Raw genomic sequence first — 18069 nt, forward strand, 5'->3', positions numbered from 1 at the left:
CTATAGACTGCAAGATGGTTGGATGTTTGTCAAAATTTTATTTCCATAGAAAATTTTGTCAAAATTGTATTTTTATAGAAAATTTTATCAAAATTATATTTTAATAGAAAATTTAACCAAAATTATATTTCTCTAGAAAATTTTTGTCAAAATTTTATTTTTTTATTTTTATAGAAAATTTTGCCAAAATTTTATTTCTATAGAAAATTTTGACAAAATTTATTTTCTATAGAAAATTTTGTCAAAATTTTATTTCTATAGAAAATTTTGTCAAAATTTTATTTCTATAGAAAATTTTGTCAAAATTTTATTTCTATAGAAAATTTTGTCAAAATTTTATTTCTATAGAAAATTTTTCAAAACTTTATTTCTATAGAAAATTTTACCAAAATTTTATTTCTATGGAAAATTTTAATTCTATAGAATTTTTTTTCAAATCTTTATTTCTATTGAAAAAAAAAACCGAATAAAGTTTCTATAAAAAAATTCGATGAAATTTTCTTAGAAAATTTTTCTGTAGAAAAAAATTTAGAAGACATTTTCTATACATAACCAAATTTTGTCTGTAGAAGAAAAAATTGACGAAATTATTTATAGAAATAAAACTTCGACGCCGCAAGCTTGGTCAGTTCCTAATAAAACACATATTTGAGTACTTTTTGCAATTATTTTCTCAATTTTGGTTTTTATTATCTATACAATAAACGTAATTTTAGAATTAAATACATAATCATTTGTTTTGTGATTTGTGTTGGATTTTTGTTTTAATTGTGTTTAGTTATACAATATTTTTACCAGAGAAATATCATATAAGGAAAATATTGGTGATCTGGTTCTGTTTCATAAACAAACTTCTATTGACAAAAGGATTTTATAGATACTTAATTAGTCCTTTAGAAGACACTAAATAAGCAAAGGACTTAGATAACCTTTGGGAGTATGGGATGCGAGATGATTATGAAATAACTTAAAAATTTAATTTAAAATCAAGTATGTATGTATATGTTTGCTGTTGCAACATAACTAATTTTGATATTAGAAAGGAAGCTAAGATTGAAAGAGAGAGATAGGGATCATATCGATGTATATTTATATACAACACAATGTGATTTGGAGTAGTTAATATTAGAGTTACAATATAAAAATATATGCAGGCTTGTTGACCATGTTTTCTTTGATTTGGGAGGGGGGTTCCATTGCTGTTAGCATATTTTTGGCTATGTATGTAAAGATGAGACAATTTGTGGTTTATTTGTAGGGATAGCGTTTCATCATGATGGAAACGTGGTCGTCTTATATTGATAACATTGCTTAATCCTTGGAATAAAACTAATGAACCGTTTCCGTAGCTTGCTTTGGGATAGTTGTAGTGACGAATAAAGTTAAGTATATGTACACACACGCATTGGTGATAGGTGAACGCTAAAACTAACAATGTTCCATTTGTTGGAGGACTAGCACGGATTGTTCAATGGGTGGGCGATGTAAGACTGTGTACCGCTTTTAAGACTACAAAACCCAAGACAGTTGCTGCCGCTACACCCAGACCAGCTTTCCACCAGAGAGTAGGGTCCTCCGTCATAAGGCCAAATTGACGTAAATGACTGGATGTTGAAAATAAAGAAAAATAATATATTAATTTTATTCATGTATAACAATGCAAAAGAAGAACATAATAGAAAAAAGCATTAAATTAGGAGTAAATGGGGATCTATACATATAACTTACGGTCTTGTTAATAACAAAAAAAATTATAGAATGATACAAAAGTGAATCAATGGATGAAAACAAAAAAATTGTGAACAATTAACTTTTTTACATATCGAAGGAAAAAATAATCATAAAATCAGTAAAAATCAAAAATGTTTATAACAGAAGAGTTGTGTTATGAAGGAAGCATGTAGCGAAAGGGTGCTATTGCAACAATTTGCCAGTTTTTTTTAATATAATTAGCATTTCGTGGTGTTTGTTGATGTTAGGAATTTGCTCAAACACTCGCACAAAAACATCGAGTAGAAAAGAAAAAAAAGACATTGATATTGGATATTAACGACAGTTTTTAGTAGATATTTTAAACTTACGACGATTCCCACAGCTGTACGAACCTTTGCTTGTAAAATAGTATCCATGCGGCTTGAAAGCGTCTAAAAATTGTTTGTTTTTTTTCATTTCATTTTCATGTGTGGCAAATTGCAAATGTGTATATTTTCAAAATAGGGTGTTTGTTTTTGTCATTAATTTATTTTCATATACCACAAACCACAGTAAATGACATTTTGTTTAACATATCACACCACCATGTTTGTATATTGAAAAAAGAAAAATAAAAATATGTATTATTAATATCAATTATATTTCCTAATGAAGAGATTTATTTCACTGTGTTTGTGTATGGAAAGATATTGTCAAGGAAATACATTTTGGGAGAGAATCCAAATATCTCCAATGCACGGTGATCTTTTTTATTGTATTATATCGTCGAAGTTCTGATATTCTGAGTAATTTTGATAACCATAAGTCGAATGAAAATTTGTATAAAAAAACTAGATTCTTAAATGAAACCATTCTTATTCAGAACATCGGCGATATATTTAAATGTAATTAAAAAAATAGGCAATATATAATAAAACTTTAGACAATAAATGGGTTAAAAAACAAACCATTAGCTAAGATGCTTTAAAATTGATTTGGTAATGATCATAAAATAAATCTTTAATAATGGGCTGATTTAATTTTATTTTAAAATAAATTAAACAAAATTTATGGATAAAAATAAAATAAATATATTGGCCTCAATTTAATTAATTTATGTTAACTTTATAAATAAGAAAATTTGATGTGCGGGAATACCACACACATAATTTTTTTTAATTGGATCAATTAATTTTTTAATTGATACTATCATTTCTGCGATTGAAGAGATTTCAATTAAAAATTACATGGACCAATTAATCTTGTGATTGAAGACAAAAAATATGTTTTGTGTGTTGGTTGAATTCTACCAAAACTTGTAGATTTTTTACTGTTTGGTAGATTGATAGAATTCTTGAAGTTTTGGTAGATTTTGCAAAATATACCTCTCCAACTAAGAGCTACTTAAATTAAAAAAAAAATAAAGACAATTTTCTATACAAATAAAATTTAGAGAACATTTTTTATAGAAATAAAATTTGGTGATTTTTTTTTTAGAAATAGAAATAAAAAGTTTTCTATATAAATAAAATGATGAGAAAATTTTCCACAGAAAAAAAATTGAGAAAACTTTCTATAAAAAAAAATTAAGAAAATTTTCTATGGAAATGAAATTTTAAAAAAATTCCTATGGAAATTAAATTTTGAGATTTTTTTATAGAAATTTTATAGATTTTTTTTTAGAAATTTTATAGATTTTTTTATAGAAATAAAATTTTGACAAAATTTTCTATAGAAATAAAATTTTGTCAAAATTTTCTATAAATTCAATATTTTAAAAAATTTTACATTATTTACAATTTAAAATGCGAGCTAATTGGACATGAAGATTAAGGAATTGATATTATTATGCCATTGAAAAAAATGCCAGATACCCATCTTACAAGCCTGACTATACATATGTTGTTGCAGTAATGTAATAACAAATTGAAATCGAAAAAATAAGATTAAGGGATTGTTGCTATATGAGAAGATGATGCACAGTGGTGGTGAAAAAATGATTCAACTTGGGAGAAATGATTCTCGTGTGTAATTTCCATAAGAAATTAGCATATAAGACCCAAATTGAATCACCTCACCCAGCCAGATCTTACTAGAGACTATAGAAATGTGGATTAGCCAAAACTGAAACATATGTATAGTCAGGGTTGTAAGATGGGTATCTGGCATTTTCTTTTCAATAGCATAACCAATTCCTTAATCTTCATGTCCAATTAATTCGCATTTAAAATTGTAATTAATGTAAAGTAATTGATTTGGACGAAAAACCAACCTGCGTTGATATCAGGCTAACATAAAAAAATTTTTAAAAATTTTAAATTTCTTGTTAGATCAAGCTATCAAAATATATAATATATTGCAAATGCTAAAAAAATCTAAAATAAAATAATAAAACATTTCTTTCGTTTGTTTTTTTTATACTAACCACAAAAATTTGATAAAAGAACTTAAATATAAGATTGGAACTCGTAAATTTGTATTTAAGGTGCTGGTTCGTTTGTATATCGGTTAAGAGCTCTTCTGCAAATGTCATATTCGAATTTATGTTCATATACAGTATAGTTTAAAATATGAAAACTTTTGAACATACGTTACTTTGAAGTTATGTTTTGGAAAATCGTTTCTTTTTTTCGAATATTCCCCTTTTTTATTTCTTACATTATCGTATAAAATGCCTTTTAGTTAATGTTGATCCCAAATTGTATTCGAGGGACAGGGAGATTTGGTACTTAATACTAAAAAGCTAAGGCTGAATAGCAGAAAATTTCATCCCTTAGTTGTAAGCACAATTCTACGACGGATTTCATAACCGCATAATCGAAACTTGAAAAGAGTCATCCTTGCAATTAGAGAAAGTCGATGTTAGCGCGTTACTGACTGAAACGTATATTAAGATTTTTTATGTCTATTTTAACAGTCTCAAACATTTTTTATGTCTATCTAACTGCCTGGCGTCTAGAAGAAAGTAGGGAAACACTGAACCTGATATATAGTCTAGAACTTCCTTTTTTCCAATAATCCATGTTAGGGAAAATGCTATTGTTGTCTTGTTAAGAGTAATACAAAAGCATTCTATATTACGAAAGCATCAAACATTCTTTCAAGGATCCACTTCAGCTCAATATTAATGTAACAAAACAATTTAACAATAATCACCAATAACAAAAACTAATTGTTAGTAGTATGCATTACTGCAGCCTCTTAAAACATTTAACTGAAAACAACACGAAGCCAACCTTTTGGTATTGGGATTAAAGAACAAGACATGAATTTATGAGGGGATAGAAAGGAATAGTATTGTTTTCTCATAGGAATTGTGATGTGTGAGTGTTTTTGACGTACAATAATCCATACAAAACTAAATACTTACGGAAATGCCGCCATGGTAGCTAATTTCACATAGATTTCCTTTTTATTATTTTTTAGGCTGAACTGGTGTGGTGGTAAAAGTTTATACTTCTGGCAAAACTCATCAGGTTGCAATAGATAATCCTGACGACGTTCATCCAAATCACTTTTGGTACCCACAATCATAACGGGAATTTTGCTTTCGGCATAGTATTTAATATAAATGCGTGCGATATACTCAAAAGAGCGAGGATTGGAGGTATCGTATACCAAGCATGCAACATCACAATTTATTTCTTGTGGTTGTAGTGGATCAAGGGCATGCTTGACATCAATATCACGTAAAATTAAATGTTTCTCCTGGCCATAGACCTTTGTTTTTGGAAGAGATGAGACACAAATATTATATAATCATTAAGCAATGGAAAGCAATTAGTTCTTACTTGGACTGTATTTACGCAGTGTGTGACATTTGTTCTGAACTCTTTTCCAATCAATGACTTTGTATCATCAGCCAATAGAAAACCACGACAAAGGCCTGTTTTCCCTGAACCTTTTGGACCAATGACGTGACACATGTAAACGGAACGTGAACTTTGCCTTTTGGCTAAATCTATACGCCTTTCTCGTGTCACATGTATTGCCGCCAATTGTGTATCATTTTCGTGTACATTAAAACCCATATAAGCCAAATATTCCATGGTCTTATTAACATCAATCAAAGTCATGAGAGCCCATCGACTTAACCAACCATTTAATGTTACCCATCCTTTATCATTCACAGTGCAAGATTTTCGTATATCTGTCGAATATGACCATGGAGCCTGGGGACATGTACTAAACAGCATCTTGTGTTCTTCTGGAGACAAAGCACCATCACAATCCTTATCATAACGTTCAAATAATGCTGTTAGAAATTGCTGGCCTCTATGTGATAGTTCTGTACTACTTCCTGGTGGAATTTTCAAAGTTGGCTTTAAATAGTCCTTGTTCATTTCCAACTGTTCATTATAACCGAATCGTCTCAATACAGCCCAAGTTGTTTCATTACGGCCACGTTGTATGAAGAGACAATGCAAAAATAGGAATCCTTTCAATGTAACCGAATCGTTGTATATACCATCTTGTATGTTCTTTTGTATAACAGCTTTGACTTCATCTAAAATTTGGGGTTGCAATGGAGTATTGAAGCAACGTCTTTGAAATAGATTGAGTTCATAATCATTTAGCAGATTGTCACCATCAATATCACAAATCTTAAATATGCGAACCAGAGATTTCTTACACGCTTGTGTAAGCTTTTAGTTGAAGGGAAAAAAGAAAAGAAAAATAGATTTAAATTCTGGCCCTAGGTTTTCTTCAGTTGTTTTGTTTGCTTACATCTTGTTCTTCCATTATGTACAGAGGTGAAGTTGGATGCAATACTGCTTTTTGTGCATAATAAAACATTTCAGATATATTGTGCAATGTCTTTGCCGAACACTCTACACAACTTTCAACTTCAGGGAATTCTTCCATTATACCGAGAACACTCTGTCAAATAAGAATATAATTTTCCTTTTGTAATATTTCGTTTTTAATTAGAAAATCAGTACTTACATTTATAGTTGAGTATTCGATCAGATCTACTTTGTTACCAACTAAAACAACCGGTTTCTTAGGTTGATCTTCAGGTATAGCCTTTCTTATTAATGGCAGCCAATGACTTGTTATCCGATCCAATGTATCATCATCATCGACAGCATAAACAATGCAAACTACATGACATTTTGTAATTTCGTCATTTAAAACTTCTTCACTCTGCTCGATATCTGAAAAACATACAGAGAATGATAAGAAACAATATATTTCACTTCATATGGGTATACAAAATTTTAAAAGGGTTTCGCATTGATTAGCAAATTCTAAATTTGTATAAAAAATACTTAATAATTTAATAAAAGATACTATCTATTCCGAATAAGGTTATATTTTTGTTTGTACAGAATTGTTTAAAAAAAGCCCCGAAAATGGAACGGAAATTTTGATTTCTGGATGCTCAAGAAATGAAATGGAGTTATTATTATATTACCCATAGGTTTAAAAAAAGCCCCGAAAATGGTACGGAAATTTTGATTTCTGGATGCTCAAGGAATGAAATGGAGTTATCGGTCTGTACAAAGTACATAAATCCCAGATTTTTTAATTCGTCTGATCAGATAAATCTTCAACTTCTAGATTCTCCAGATGCAATCTCGTTGGATTGATTTATATGTACATAGCCCCATGTTGGAGTAAACCTATGTGAGTCATCTTTGGTACGCGCTAAAGAAGACTAATCCGATCGATAGATAAATCTAAAGGTAGAAATAAAGAAAGGATCTCTGCCAATTTTTTTGCATAATGGTGCCATTATTGAAGGTTTATTAATTATAATTTTCTAATAATTACGACTTATCTTATAATAAATATAAGCAACTGAGGTCATCAATAATTAATAGAGCTGTCTACTTCTATATTTCTACTCCCATTAATGCTGAATTTATATTACTGGGTGTTATATATCGCACGGATATGCATGTACAACCATAATTATAGAAGAAATATTCAGAATGAGCTTCACACTTTATATTGCATATCCATAACAAATAAAAGATCTATAAGAGAAATTTATTGGTCAATATCTCAAAATTAATTAATTAATTAATTAACTTTGTATTTAATTCTGTTCTAAACCCTAACATTTTTTGTATGGACCCTTTTTTAACTCGGCTATATTATTTTGTATAGAATTTGTTTTTGGCCATGGGCCCACATTTTTTCTCACACAATAATTGGTATTTGCAATAGGGTACTATCTACTATTGTATTATTTTCACTTTTTCAAAATACATCAGTATGTTATGCTACGTTACGGGGGAAGGGCAATGGTCTTTGATTTTGGATCAATTCCAAATGATTTAATCACCATTTGTTCAATTTCCTTTGTTGTCGGTCTTTGCATTAGAATCTCTTATGCTGTAATACTTACGGGAATAATCAACTATGTTTGTGGGCACCTGTTCCGGAGTGACATTTGCCGGTATAGTTATCTCCTCGGCCTTGGGTGGAACCTCTTCGGGAAATTCTTCACTAACCAATGAAAGGATAAGTGATGTTTTTCCAACTCCAGGATCTCCAACCAATAATATGCGTACATTTTTTCTCTGCGAATTACTAATAATCACACTAGACGATACCATTATGATTTACTGCTTCTACAAGAACCTCTGAAAACCAAAGGAGGAGGGACACATAGATTATTTTTCCTGTTGTTTAAAAGGGAAAGGGAAACGATTCGTTTTTATCGAACAAAGAATTGTCAATTTATCCCCATCATTTTGTTGGCATAGACTTTCGCAGTTTGTTTCTTTTATCAATTATCAAATAAGGCACTCGTATTAATCTATTTTTTACCACATGCTCACAACTGATGTGGGGGGGGTCTATTTGTGGACCGAGAAAGCTTGGTAGTGTATTGCAAAATGTATTTTCATACAGTCGCGTTTTGTGATTAGCGTCACAAATCATCTCGTCATCATGGTTGGTGGGGTCTTTAGCCTTTGTTCTGAAGTTCTTAGTTTTTACTTGAATCTCGTCCCTTTCCATTTTGATGTAAATCAATAATTTTGCATGTACTTGCTACTTACAAGTTTTTTCTTTCGGCTTCAATTCTGTCGATTTCTACACCTAGAAAGGAATCTATCCCGTTATTTTCACAGTTGCTGTTTGAACATCCTATTTATCCTTTTTCTATTGCAAAATTACATAAACTTATAAACTTATTATGAAAAACCAATAAGAATCACATCACTCACACACTATTGGATGACAAAGCCAATGTGTTAGGTATTGCCTGCGTAGGGCTTATTGGAGGACGGCGATACACAATTTTACTTTTTTCAAAATGTATTTGTATTTTTAAAGCGATCGAAAACAATTGTGTATATTAGAAGGAATGCAAATATGGATTTCCAGGGAAGTCAATAAGTGTAGTCAAAAGGAAATACCAAGGTAAAAAATAATTTGCGAAAATGTGCCGGCTGAGTACAACGCCTTATTTGGAAATACTTGGTTGACATCGATCTTCTCATAATACGTCGTCAGTATTGATGTCTACGATAAATACACAGCGCAGCGTAGGCATCATTCACAATAAAACAAGACGTTGGAAGTTAAAAACAAGTGTTGGAAAAAAGTTTACATTCAATACACTTTCAAATATTGTTTGTTTTAAAGGATTAGCCTAAATTTCAAAGGATTAGCCTAAAATTCAAGAAACGCAGTTCTGAACAAAAACTGAACCAGTATTAAAATTAAAAACGTTAAAAATATTATCTCAAATGTAGTCCATAAAGTGAAATGTTTCGCAACTCTATAATTTCTCAAACAATTTTCGATGCAAAATATCTCGAACATGATATATTTATAATTTCTTAAAGGGCTGTTTTCTTTTTGCACTGGATGAAACATTTGTATGGGTTATCCAGAACATCGTTGCACTGGTGTTCTATCCAGAACATCTCATCAGTGCAAGTCGCGCCGATGTTGCCAGATTGTATTTGGATAAAGTGACGCTTCTTCAATTCACAATAGCAATTTATTGTGACTATTTTATCGAAAAAAATGAAATTCAATGTTATACAGTGTCATAAATAATCGCAGCAGTAAATATTTATTACTAATTGAAGCATTTGATACATTAAAAATGCAAGATTTCACTTATTTTCTGTGATTGTTTTTAAACAGCTGATGACAGAGTTGCATATTTTTGGAGATGTCCTGGATAAACGAGTACTCTGTTTTCTTTTAGTCCTTAACGGCTTAGCATATCCAGTGCTAAAAGAAAACAGGCCTTATATTAAAATAAATCAATAATGCTTGTTTAACAAAAAGTATCAAAAATCACCATGCTCATCTGGGGAAATAAGTTTTCTTTTCCGGCCTTTAATTGGAATAATTTCAGTTAAATTCCATATTGTCCCAACAATTTTTAAGTTTTGCCAATTAATTAACTATAATCCTCTTTGCTCAAAGTAGTATTGAAAAATACAATTTTGCATTTTTAGCTTTGCTTTTATGTTTTAGGACAACTTTCTCTTATGCTACTAATTATATGGGACAGACTTTCGAATAGAAGTGGGCTTAGTTATTAATAGAATTTTTGATTGTATAGGAAATTCGCACAATTAAAACAAATAAATAAATAAAATTTATTTATTTGTTTTATTTGCATTTTAATTTGAGGAATTGCCTCTAATGCGATGCATTCTATTATTCTTCTTTTTTTACTTCTACAAAAAGGGAGAACTTACTCAAAATTTGACAATAGAACAGGAAACGAAAATGAAAATATATTGAAATTTTTTTCACAATTTTATTTTTTTAGAAAATTTTGTCAAAATTTGATTTCTATAAAAATTTTTGCCGAAATTTTATTTCTATAAAAAGTTTTGTTGAAATTTTATTTCTATAAAAATTTTTGTCGAAATTTTATTTCTATAAAAATTTTTGTTAAAATTTTATTTGTAAAGAAAATTTTGTCGAAATTTTATTTCTAAAGAAATTTTTTTTCTATAGAAAATTTTGTCAATATTTTATTTCTATAGAAAAATTTTTCGAAATTTTATTTCTATTAACATTTTTGTCGAAATTTTATTTCTAAAAATTTTTTGTCAAAATTTTATTTCTATTAAAAATTGTGTCCTAATTTTATTTCTAAGAAAATTTTGTCAAAATTTTATTTCTAAAGAAAATTTTGTCAAATTTTTATTTCTTTCGAAAATTTTGCCAAAATTTTATTTTTTCGAAAATTTTGTCAAAATTGTATTTCTATAGAAAATTTTGTCAAACTTTTTTTCTATAGAAAACTTTGTCAAAATTTTATTTTTTTTTGAAAATTTTGTCAAAATTTTATTTTTTATAGAAAATTTTGTCAAAATTTTATTTCTATAGAAAATTTTGTCAAATTTTTATTTCTATAGAAAATGTTGTCAAAATTTGTTTTATTTGCATTTTAATTTGAGGAATTGCCTCTAATGCGTTGAATTCTATTTTTTGTTTAATTCTAGGCTGATCATTTGGAAAAATCTTGGAAATCAATTTGAATGCAAGCCTTTTCCATTTTTTTGGTTTAGTAATCAAAGTAAAATGTATATATTTGATTATTGAAAGCTTTAAAAATATAATTTTTTTGATGATTGACATCACTTAAATTTCATTCCGGTTTTGACAGTCGTCGGCCGCTATTTTACATAACATATCGAAGACATATTGCATTTTTGTATCGAAGGAGAGTAGTAGTGCCTTCCGCCCAATATTCTCGAATTTTATTGTCCCCAAAAATAATAGCAAGCAATAATGGCAGATAAGAAGGCATGCACTTTGTGCGAAAAGATCGGTTTGAAACCATTCACAAAAGAAAACATATATTATTACTACATTCCAATCCATGGACTAGTTTCATATGGGGGTCTATCGGTTAATGTTATGAATCCTAGCCTGGTATCCAAGGTTCTAAGCCCCAAGAAGGACTTGACCAACGTATTGTTGCTAAGTTCGGTAAGTATATTAATTTCCATAGAAATGATTTATGCAATCATATCGTACTCATGTGTATATGTATTTGTTTAGGTCGTTGGAGCCGCATTCTACATTTATGGACGCCCGTCGATGGCAGGCGTGCGAAACGGAAAACGCGGGGTGTACGCTCTGATGGGCGGCTCTTTGTGGGCCATGGGAAGCGTTTTGTTTTGGGCCATCATGAAATCAGTTTTACCACAAGATAATAATGCTGTAGCCACCATCGCTGGCTTAGCTACAGGTGCTGCTATTGTCAAAGTGGCCAGCGACTATTTTTTTTTTTTTTTTTTTTTTTCTTTTTTTCCTTTTAAGTTGCTCCCAATGCCGATGAAAAAAAACACCCTTATTGGAAGACTTATTTGGCCCGGAATCACAAAGCCAACACTAATAGACATCGCAATGCTGTGATGAAACTAAATGCATGGACCAGTCTTCTCCAAGAAATCCGCTAAAATGCTCAAACCTTCTATACCAAATTTGTCAACAAATTGTTCAATATCAAATATACCATCCAATTCGGTGAAGTGCGTTCTTTCCAAGAAAAATCTAGGGCATTCAAAAATCACATGGGATGGGGTCTCCACCCCACCACATGACTCACACTCTGGAGAATCAGCTACTCGCACCTTATAAAGTGTAGAATTGCAGAATGCATTGTCACTCAGTATTCTATTAATTGCTTTACACTGAAGAGTATTCACTGCCACATTACCGAACCACGGCTTCTTCCGCACCGTCGGAAAGATTCTGAAGTAACAGGAATTTCGTACTGACGCCTCTTGTATATATTCCGTTGACCATTTCAACCACAATTTTTCCTCTATTGTACGAATAGCATCACCTAAGGGCCATTTCAAATCTAAACGCCATCCCTCTTCAAATGCCTTTTTCGCTGCTTCATCCACTTTCTCATTGTGAGGTATTCCCATGTGCCCGGGAATGAAATGTATTTCGATGCTTCCACAGTGTTCATTTGCAAGAGCCAGAAATTGATGTGCCAAAAAATTAAGTCCTCCGTTGTTTTTAAGCGCTTGAACTCCAGCTAGACTATCCGTTAAAAATGCAATATTTGTCAGCCCGTTGTTTGTAGCAAATTCAAGAGCTTTATATAACGCAACAAGCTCCGCCGACATAGAAGACAGTCTTTTGGTGACACAGAAGGCCTGAACCAAACCAGAAGCCTGGTGGTAGAAAGCAGCCCCCGTATATTCAGCATGCACTGAGCCATCCGTGAAGATTAAATCAAACTTTCTATCTTGTAGATCCGCCTCCTTCTCCAACCTCAGACTCCTAACCAGTTCAACGCTAGCTTCAGCCTTATTTTTGACAGCTCCTTTGAAAAAGTCCTCATCAAACTTTATATTACTTGGCTTAATGATTGATTCAGAGATCTGTGCGACGTCTTCAAAAATATGCTGGAATTGATGATAGATTCTGTAGTAACTAGAATTCAATGGACGATCCCGAACAGCCATTATCTCCTTTGCCGGAAGGTTCAACGCAAAAACTTTTATTAGTTCCTTTGCCGTTGCCAATTCAAATCTCTTGTCAGGAGGCAATTCACCAGCCATATGATATATGACTGAAACAGGTGTTGTGCGTATGAGACCCAGGGCCTTTCTCAGGACATTATTAAGGCAACTTTTAATTCTGCCAGAAGCAACTTGAGACATATTTGAAAGAGCCGAGGCTCCATATTCAGCTTTCGACCTCACAAATGCTTTATAAAAAAGTAATGCCTTAATCGGATGCACTCCAAAACGACACCCATTGATAATATTCATGAAGCGGCATTTCTTTTCAATCTCCCTGATCGTAAAGTCCACATGTTCGTTCGACGAACCATTTGTCGAGATCACCACACCTAGGTATTTCATTTCCTGTACTTGATTCAGGAGTGTGTTTTCAACGCATATATTCAAATCTCGTTGTCTTCTGTTAAAGTGAACCACACTTGTCTTGGCCATGTTGAAATTAAGACTCTTTTCATTACATCTTGCCTTAAAGTCAATAATTTTAGACTGAAGCAATGTCTTGGTACTGTTAAAATCCTTGTCATAACAGATCAAAACAAAGTCATCTGCATATTGAAATAAACGACATTGACTCGAATTGACATGATGAAGTGAAATGGTGTATAAGTTAAAAAGAATTGGACTCAGCCCACTCCCTTGAGCTAGTCCACCAAATGTCTCTTTCGACTTTGTCCCGCAAATTAATATCCTTTCTCTAAAAAATTCATAGATCCACCAAGTAATGTGACTGTTAAAGCCCAAAATTTCCATGACATCCTTCAGAACCTCTATATCTGTGCAATCATACGCTTTCTCCACATCAACACACATACCCATTACATGCATTGACCTCGACTTCAGGTCGGCCACAAAATTCACAAGGTCGTTTATGCACATGGCTGTCGAATGATGAGGTCTAAAGGCATAAGAGCGTTCAGGGAGCAGGTTAAATGATCTGATATGTTCATTAATCAGATTTTTCAGCACACCTTCTATTAATTTGACATGTACACTCAGAAGCGATATCGGTCTAAAGTTTACGATCATGGTGGCATCTTTGTTCCTCTTTGGGACCGGCGTTAAAAGAATTCTCCTCCAGGAATTAGGAAAAATACCGTCCTCGAAAAGCTTCTTCAGGATTTCGAAAAACGCAATTCTGTCTGAGTCCTTTAAATTAATAATCATTTCATAAGTTATCTTATCAGCACCAGCTGCAGATCCGGGATTTCTTGATCTAATGAACGATTCAAAATCACATACTCCGAATTGAGGTAATGGGTCTCTATTTTTAAAATCAGTTGAGAGCGGCGGCGGGATGTTAATGGGAGCAGATTCTGTGACCATATTGATAAAACACTCTTTCTGTTCCTCATTCCAGATGTTGTTTATATTTTTTTCCTTACCAAATTTCCGCACGTTCTTCACTTTATCCCAAACCTCCCTCGGAGAGCAAGCCGAAGAGACTTCAGAGAGGAAGGCTTGAAAATTCGATTTCTTTAAAGTTCCAATATAGTTCTTCAATTCATTGTCAGCCATAATCCAATCTTGACAGTTCTCATAAGTTCTGTATCGGTGATATTTCAATCTAAGAGCATTGCGCCTTCGAAATAATCTTGAGGCCTCGGGGTCCCACCATGGTTTGGGTTTATATTTGTTCCTAGAATCTATGTATTCCGAACAATTTTGAATTATAGAATCCATTTTGGAACTGAATTCCTCATATGAGGTGCCCACACTCAAACGACTAACACCGTCTAATACACGGCGATGGCACACTTTGTAGAAACCCCTTGGTGCCGGATCAATATCACAGATTTCAATTACAATGGGAAAATGATTACTGTTAGTCAGTTTTGCCTTCCGAACAGACCAACTCGGATTTCGAACAAAGTTTCTGCAGAACGTAACATCAAGAAAAGAGAATTGGCCATCACGAACAGAAAAAGTGTAGTCACCAGTGTTGAGACAGCAAAAAGAAGAACCATACATCAAATCTGCAAGAATGTCACCTCTCGTATCAGAAACTGGAGACCCCCAAAGATGCGATTTGGCATTCAAATCACCGCCAAAAATCATCGGAAGGGACATGTTCTCAACAGAGTCAATGAAACTGGAAATAATCGCCTTAAAAGCACCGTTTGAGGTATTAGGTGGTATGTAAGCCGAAACAACACAGACATTTTTCCTCAAATTATGAGTACGAATACCAACCACTTCCCCAACAGGAAATTTGTCCAAAATTGAAAATGATATATCTCTTCTAATGTAGATGCCTACACCTCCATATCCATCACTCCTGTTCTTATAAACATAATTAAAATTACAAATGCTTGTAGTCGAATTATCAGTCAACCATGTTTCAGACAGTAGTGCTATGTCTATCTTGTTAGTCTCAAGAAATAATTCCAAGACATCTTTGTTCTCTCTCTTTCTCAGGCTCTGAATATTCAGTTGTAAAATTCTCATCTTTTCTTTAACAATAATAATACAATGAAAAAAAACAAAATTACACTGAGAGGCTAGTGGCCCCCCCAGCTTTTATCAACTCGACGTCTTGCGTAGCAAAAAAGCGATTCATATCTTGATGAAGATCTTGAATGAAGTTCAAATGGTCTCCTCCGGAGCCATTTGCACCCACAACAATGTAATTATTTAATTTCTTAGCTAATTCATTTATAGCTCTCTCAAAACCAGATGTCTTCAAATTCTCCGCTGCAATAATACCTACACCGTTTGGAGCTTTATACGTCTCACCTTCTTGTAAAGCAGCCTGGTGCTCTTTTTGTGTCCTTCTTGCGTTAGCCTCCTCTCGTTCCTTATTTATATTCAGTTTGGCGACTCGCGCAAACGAAAATTGTTTATGAAGATCTTTTGCTGCATCAAGATTGTTGCTCACATTGCTGTTATTAGCGAAAGGCTTAAAGTTCGGCTTGTGCCGAATGGGGGGAAAAGCCACATCAAGATTTTGATCCAAAATATCAAACCTATTCGAAAAAATGGCAGAATATTTAGATCTTGCCTCTCGGATGGATAGATTCTCAACGACCATGATTTTTTTAATTCTAAAAGCCTTTTCCCTTGCAGGGCAGTCGCGGCTATTGGAAGGGTGCGCCAGTCCACAGTTAGAGCATGTGATCGGGTTACTGCAATTATTCGGGTCAACCACTTCGTGGCGTTGGAAGCAAATACGACAATTAGCAGGTGATTTGCAGTGATCTGCAAAATGGTTAAATCGGAAACACCGATAGCATTGACCAAAGGGGATAAAATGGTGTACCCTCAATTTTGCACCACTATAGTCAATAACCTCTGGCAATTTGCGCCCCTTGAAGATGACCTTCACTCTCCTTGTATTTATGGTCTCTCCTCTTTCTTTTCTAGTCATTCGAATAATATCCAAAATCGTTGTCTCATTGGTTTTTAAATCCTCTTTTAGCTCCTCTGTGGAAATTTCTTCCGGTACATTATAAATAACTCCTACTATAGACACGAAGTGAGCCAATATTCTGGCCTGATATCCACCTTCACTTAAACGGGCATCCTTCACGAAGTTATTTGCCGAAGCACCATCTTTGAAGACAACTTTCACTCTTCCATACCCAACTTTAACAATTTCCAGAATATTGGGTATATTTAACGTTTTGAGGAATCTAGCCGCAGCCATGGTGTTAATCGGCTTTCTTTCGTTGCCAGACGTAAAAGTTTCTAAAAACGTTAAAAAGGGGCCTTCGCTTGTTGCATCATATTCATAAACACGGCTAGAATTAGTCAGCATGGTCGATTGGTTCACCTGAGAACCTCCAGATGTTTTAACATCACGGCGACCCTCTAATCTCGGTACCTTAGTGCCTTGCTTGTCCAGACTTTCCTCTCTTCCTCCTAGTTTATTCCGGCTTCTAGATCTGCATCTTCGCCCAATGTCCGGTGGTGGTGGAATTGGCGGGACATTTGCCTCAGTCCCATTCGGCATTTTTACCGCCTATAAACAAAAATCAGCAAATACACCTTGCCAATAATAGGTAACAATTTTTCTTTTCCAAATCAAAAAGAAAAGAGAAACCAAATAGATAGAATTTCACAATCTTCTTGATTTCGAAAAACCGCAGTGATCAAGTTCCGTGAAGCTCAGCCTTGAAAAAACACAACCTTGCTTGACGAACGACGCTCACGCAGCGACTATTTTGAGGATACAGATAAACTTGTAAAGTAGAATTATATAGAGTTGACGAATTCAACTATACTCGGAGAGATGATTTATCTTTAAAAACCAAAACTACAAAGCGTTATTAACATTTGTTTGTTTTGTTTGGATCGAAGTTAATCGCTTACGAGTACGATATTTCTTTCGTCATTATATTTTTTTTATATTTATAATACATATAGTTTTGTTTTCCTTTGTGTTATTATGGACAAAATATGATCGGGGCATTAGTGAAAAAGACTCCCACAGAAATAAAGTTGTTATAATATATAAGTATAAAAAATATATCTTTCATCTTTCTTTTGCATTATTCGAAAAAAAAACAAGTTATTATAAAATTCCTGTCGCACTTGCCTATGGGGTAATCATTGCACGTAAATAAAGCAAATATTTTTTGCCTGAATAGAAAACAAGAAAGCACAATCGCATCGAATGTATAAATTTTTGCATGTTTGACACTATACAGATGTTGACCGTCTATTTTTAGATGTGATGACATTTCCCACAGGTGAAGTGCAAATGAACTTATCCCAATCTATTATATATGTATTAAGGTGTTTCAAACGGAATATATTTCTTGTTTTGAGTGTGTAGAAAAAAAAAGCAAACTGTTGTAACAGCGTAGAGGACGACCGAAGAATTGGCTAAGGCTTCGGCCATACATCGTTTTCGGCGTGATTAAGTCGACTAACCCAAGTCGTAGATTTTTCATAA

The 18069-nt window shown here is 32.8% G+C and overlaps 2 protein-coding genes across 6 annotated transcripts; one reads left to right on the top strand and one right to left on the bottom strand.

Moving 5' to 3' along the window:
- Positions 1-653: 653 nt before the first annotated feature.
- Miro (mitochondrial Rho GTPase) lies at positions 654-9096 on the bottom strand. 4 transcript variants are annotated; one of them, XM_075308977.1, is made up of 9 exons: positions 8877-9096; positions 8709-8811; positions 8051-8288; positions 6640-6851; positions 6421-6573; positions 5484-6338; positions 5063-5412; positions 2082-2144; positions 654-1604 (listed from the first exon to the last, which is right to left on the bottom strand). In XM_075308977.1, the coding sequence occupies exons 3-9, from the start codon at positions 8259-8261 to the stop codon at positions 1469-1471; spliced, it is 1980 nt and encodes a 659-aa protein (XP_075165092.1). In that variant the 5' UTR covers positions 8262-8288; positions 8709-8811; positions 8877-9096; the 3' UTR covers positions 654-1468. The 4 variants fall into 4 exon arrangements, with proteins under 4 accessions (XP_075165092.1, XP_075165093.1, XP_075165091.1 ...); XM_075308978.1 differs by lacking the exon at positions 8877-9096 and having other exon boundaries at positions 2106-2144; positions 8709-8870; XM_075308976.1 differs by lacking the exon at positions 8877-9096 and having other exon boundaries at positions 8709-8870.
- A 2193-nt stretch (positions 9097-11289) lies between these two features.
- On the top strand, positions 11290-17640 carry LOC142240480 (uncharacterized). 2 transcript variants are annotated; one of them, XM_075312182.1, is made up of 3 exons: positions 11293-11619; positions 11692-11903; positions 17325-17640. In XM_075312182.1, exons 1-3 carry the CDS (start codon positions 11419-11421, stop codon positions 17362-17364), a joined length of 453 nt encoding a protein of 150 aa, XP_075168297.1. In that variant the 5' UTR covers positions 11293-11418; the 3' UTR covers positions 17365-17640. The 2 variants fall into 2 exon arrangements, with proteins under 2 accessions (XP_075168296.1, XP_075168297.1); XM_075312181.1 differs by lacking the exon at positions 17325-17640 and having other exon boundaries at positions 11290-11619; positions 11692-12164.
- The last annotated feature ends 429 nt before the right edge of the window (positions 17641-18069 follow it).

The sequence above is a fragment of the Haematobia irritans genome, chromosome 5 (assembly GCF_050003625.1).
Source record: "Haematobia irritans isolate KBUSLIRL chromosome 5, ASM5000362v1, whole genome shotgun sequence".
Taxonomy (NCBI): Eukaryota; Metazoa; Arthropoda; class Insecta; order Diptera; family Muscidae; genus Haematobia; species Haematobia irritans.

Coding starts and splice junctions, on each gene's coding strand:
- Miro (XM_075308977.1), bottom strand. CDS start 8,261: ATGGTATCGTCTAGTGTGATTATTAGTAATTCGCAGAGAAAAAATGTA. Junction 6,574..6,639: donor TCGAATACTCAACTATAAAT/GTAAGTACTGAT, acceptor CTTATTTGACAG/AGTGTTCTCGGTATAATGGA. Junction 6,339..6,420: donor ACATAATGGAAGAACAAGAT/GTAAGCAAACAA, acceptor TTCAACTAAAAG/CTTACACAAGCGTGTAAGAA.
- LOC142240480 (XM_075312181.1), top strand. CDS start 11,419: ATGGCAGATAAGAAGGCATGCACTTTGTGCGAAAAGATCGGTTTGAAA. Junction 11,620..11,691: donor ACGTATTGTTGCTAAGTTCG/GTAAGTATATTA, acceptor GTATTTGTTTAG/GTCGTTGGAGCCGCATTCTA.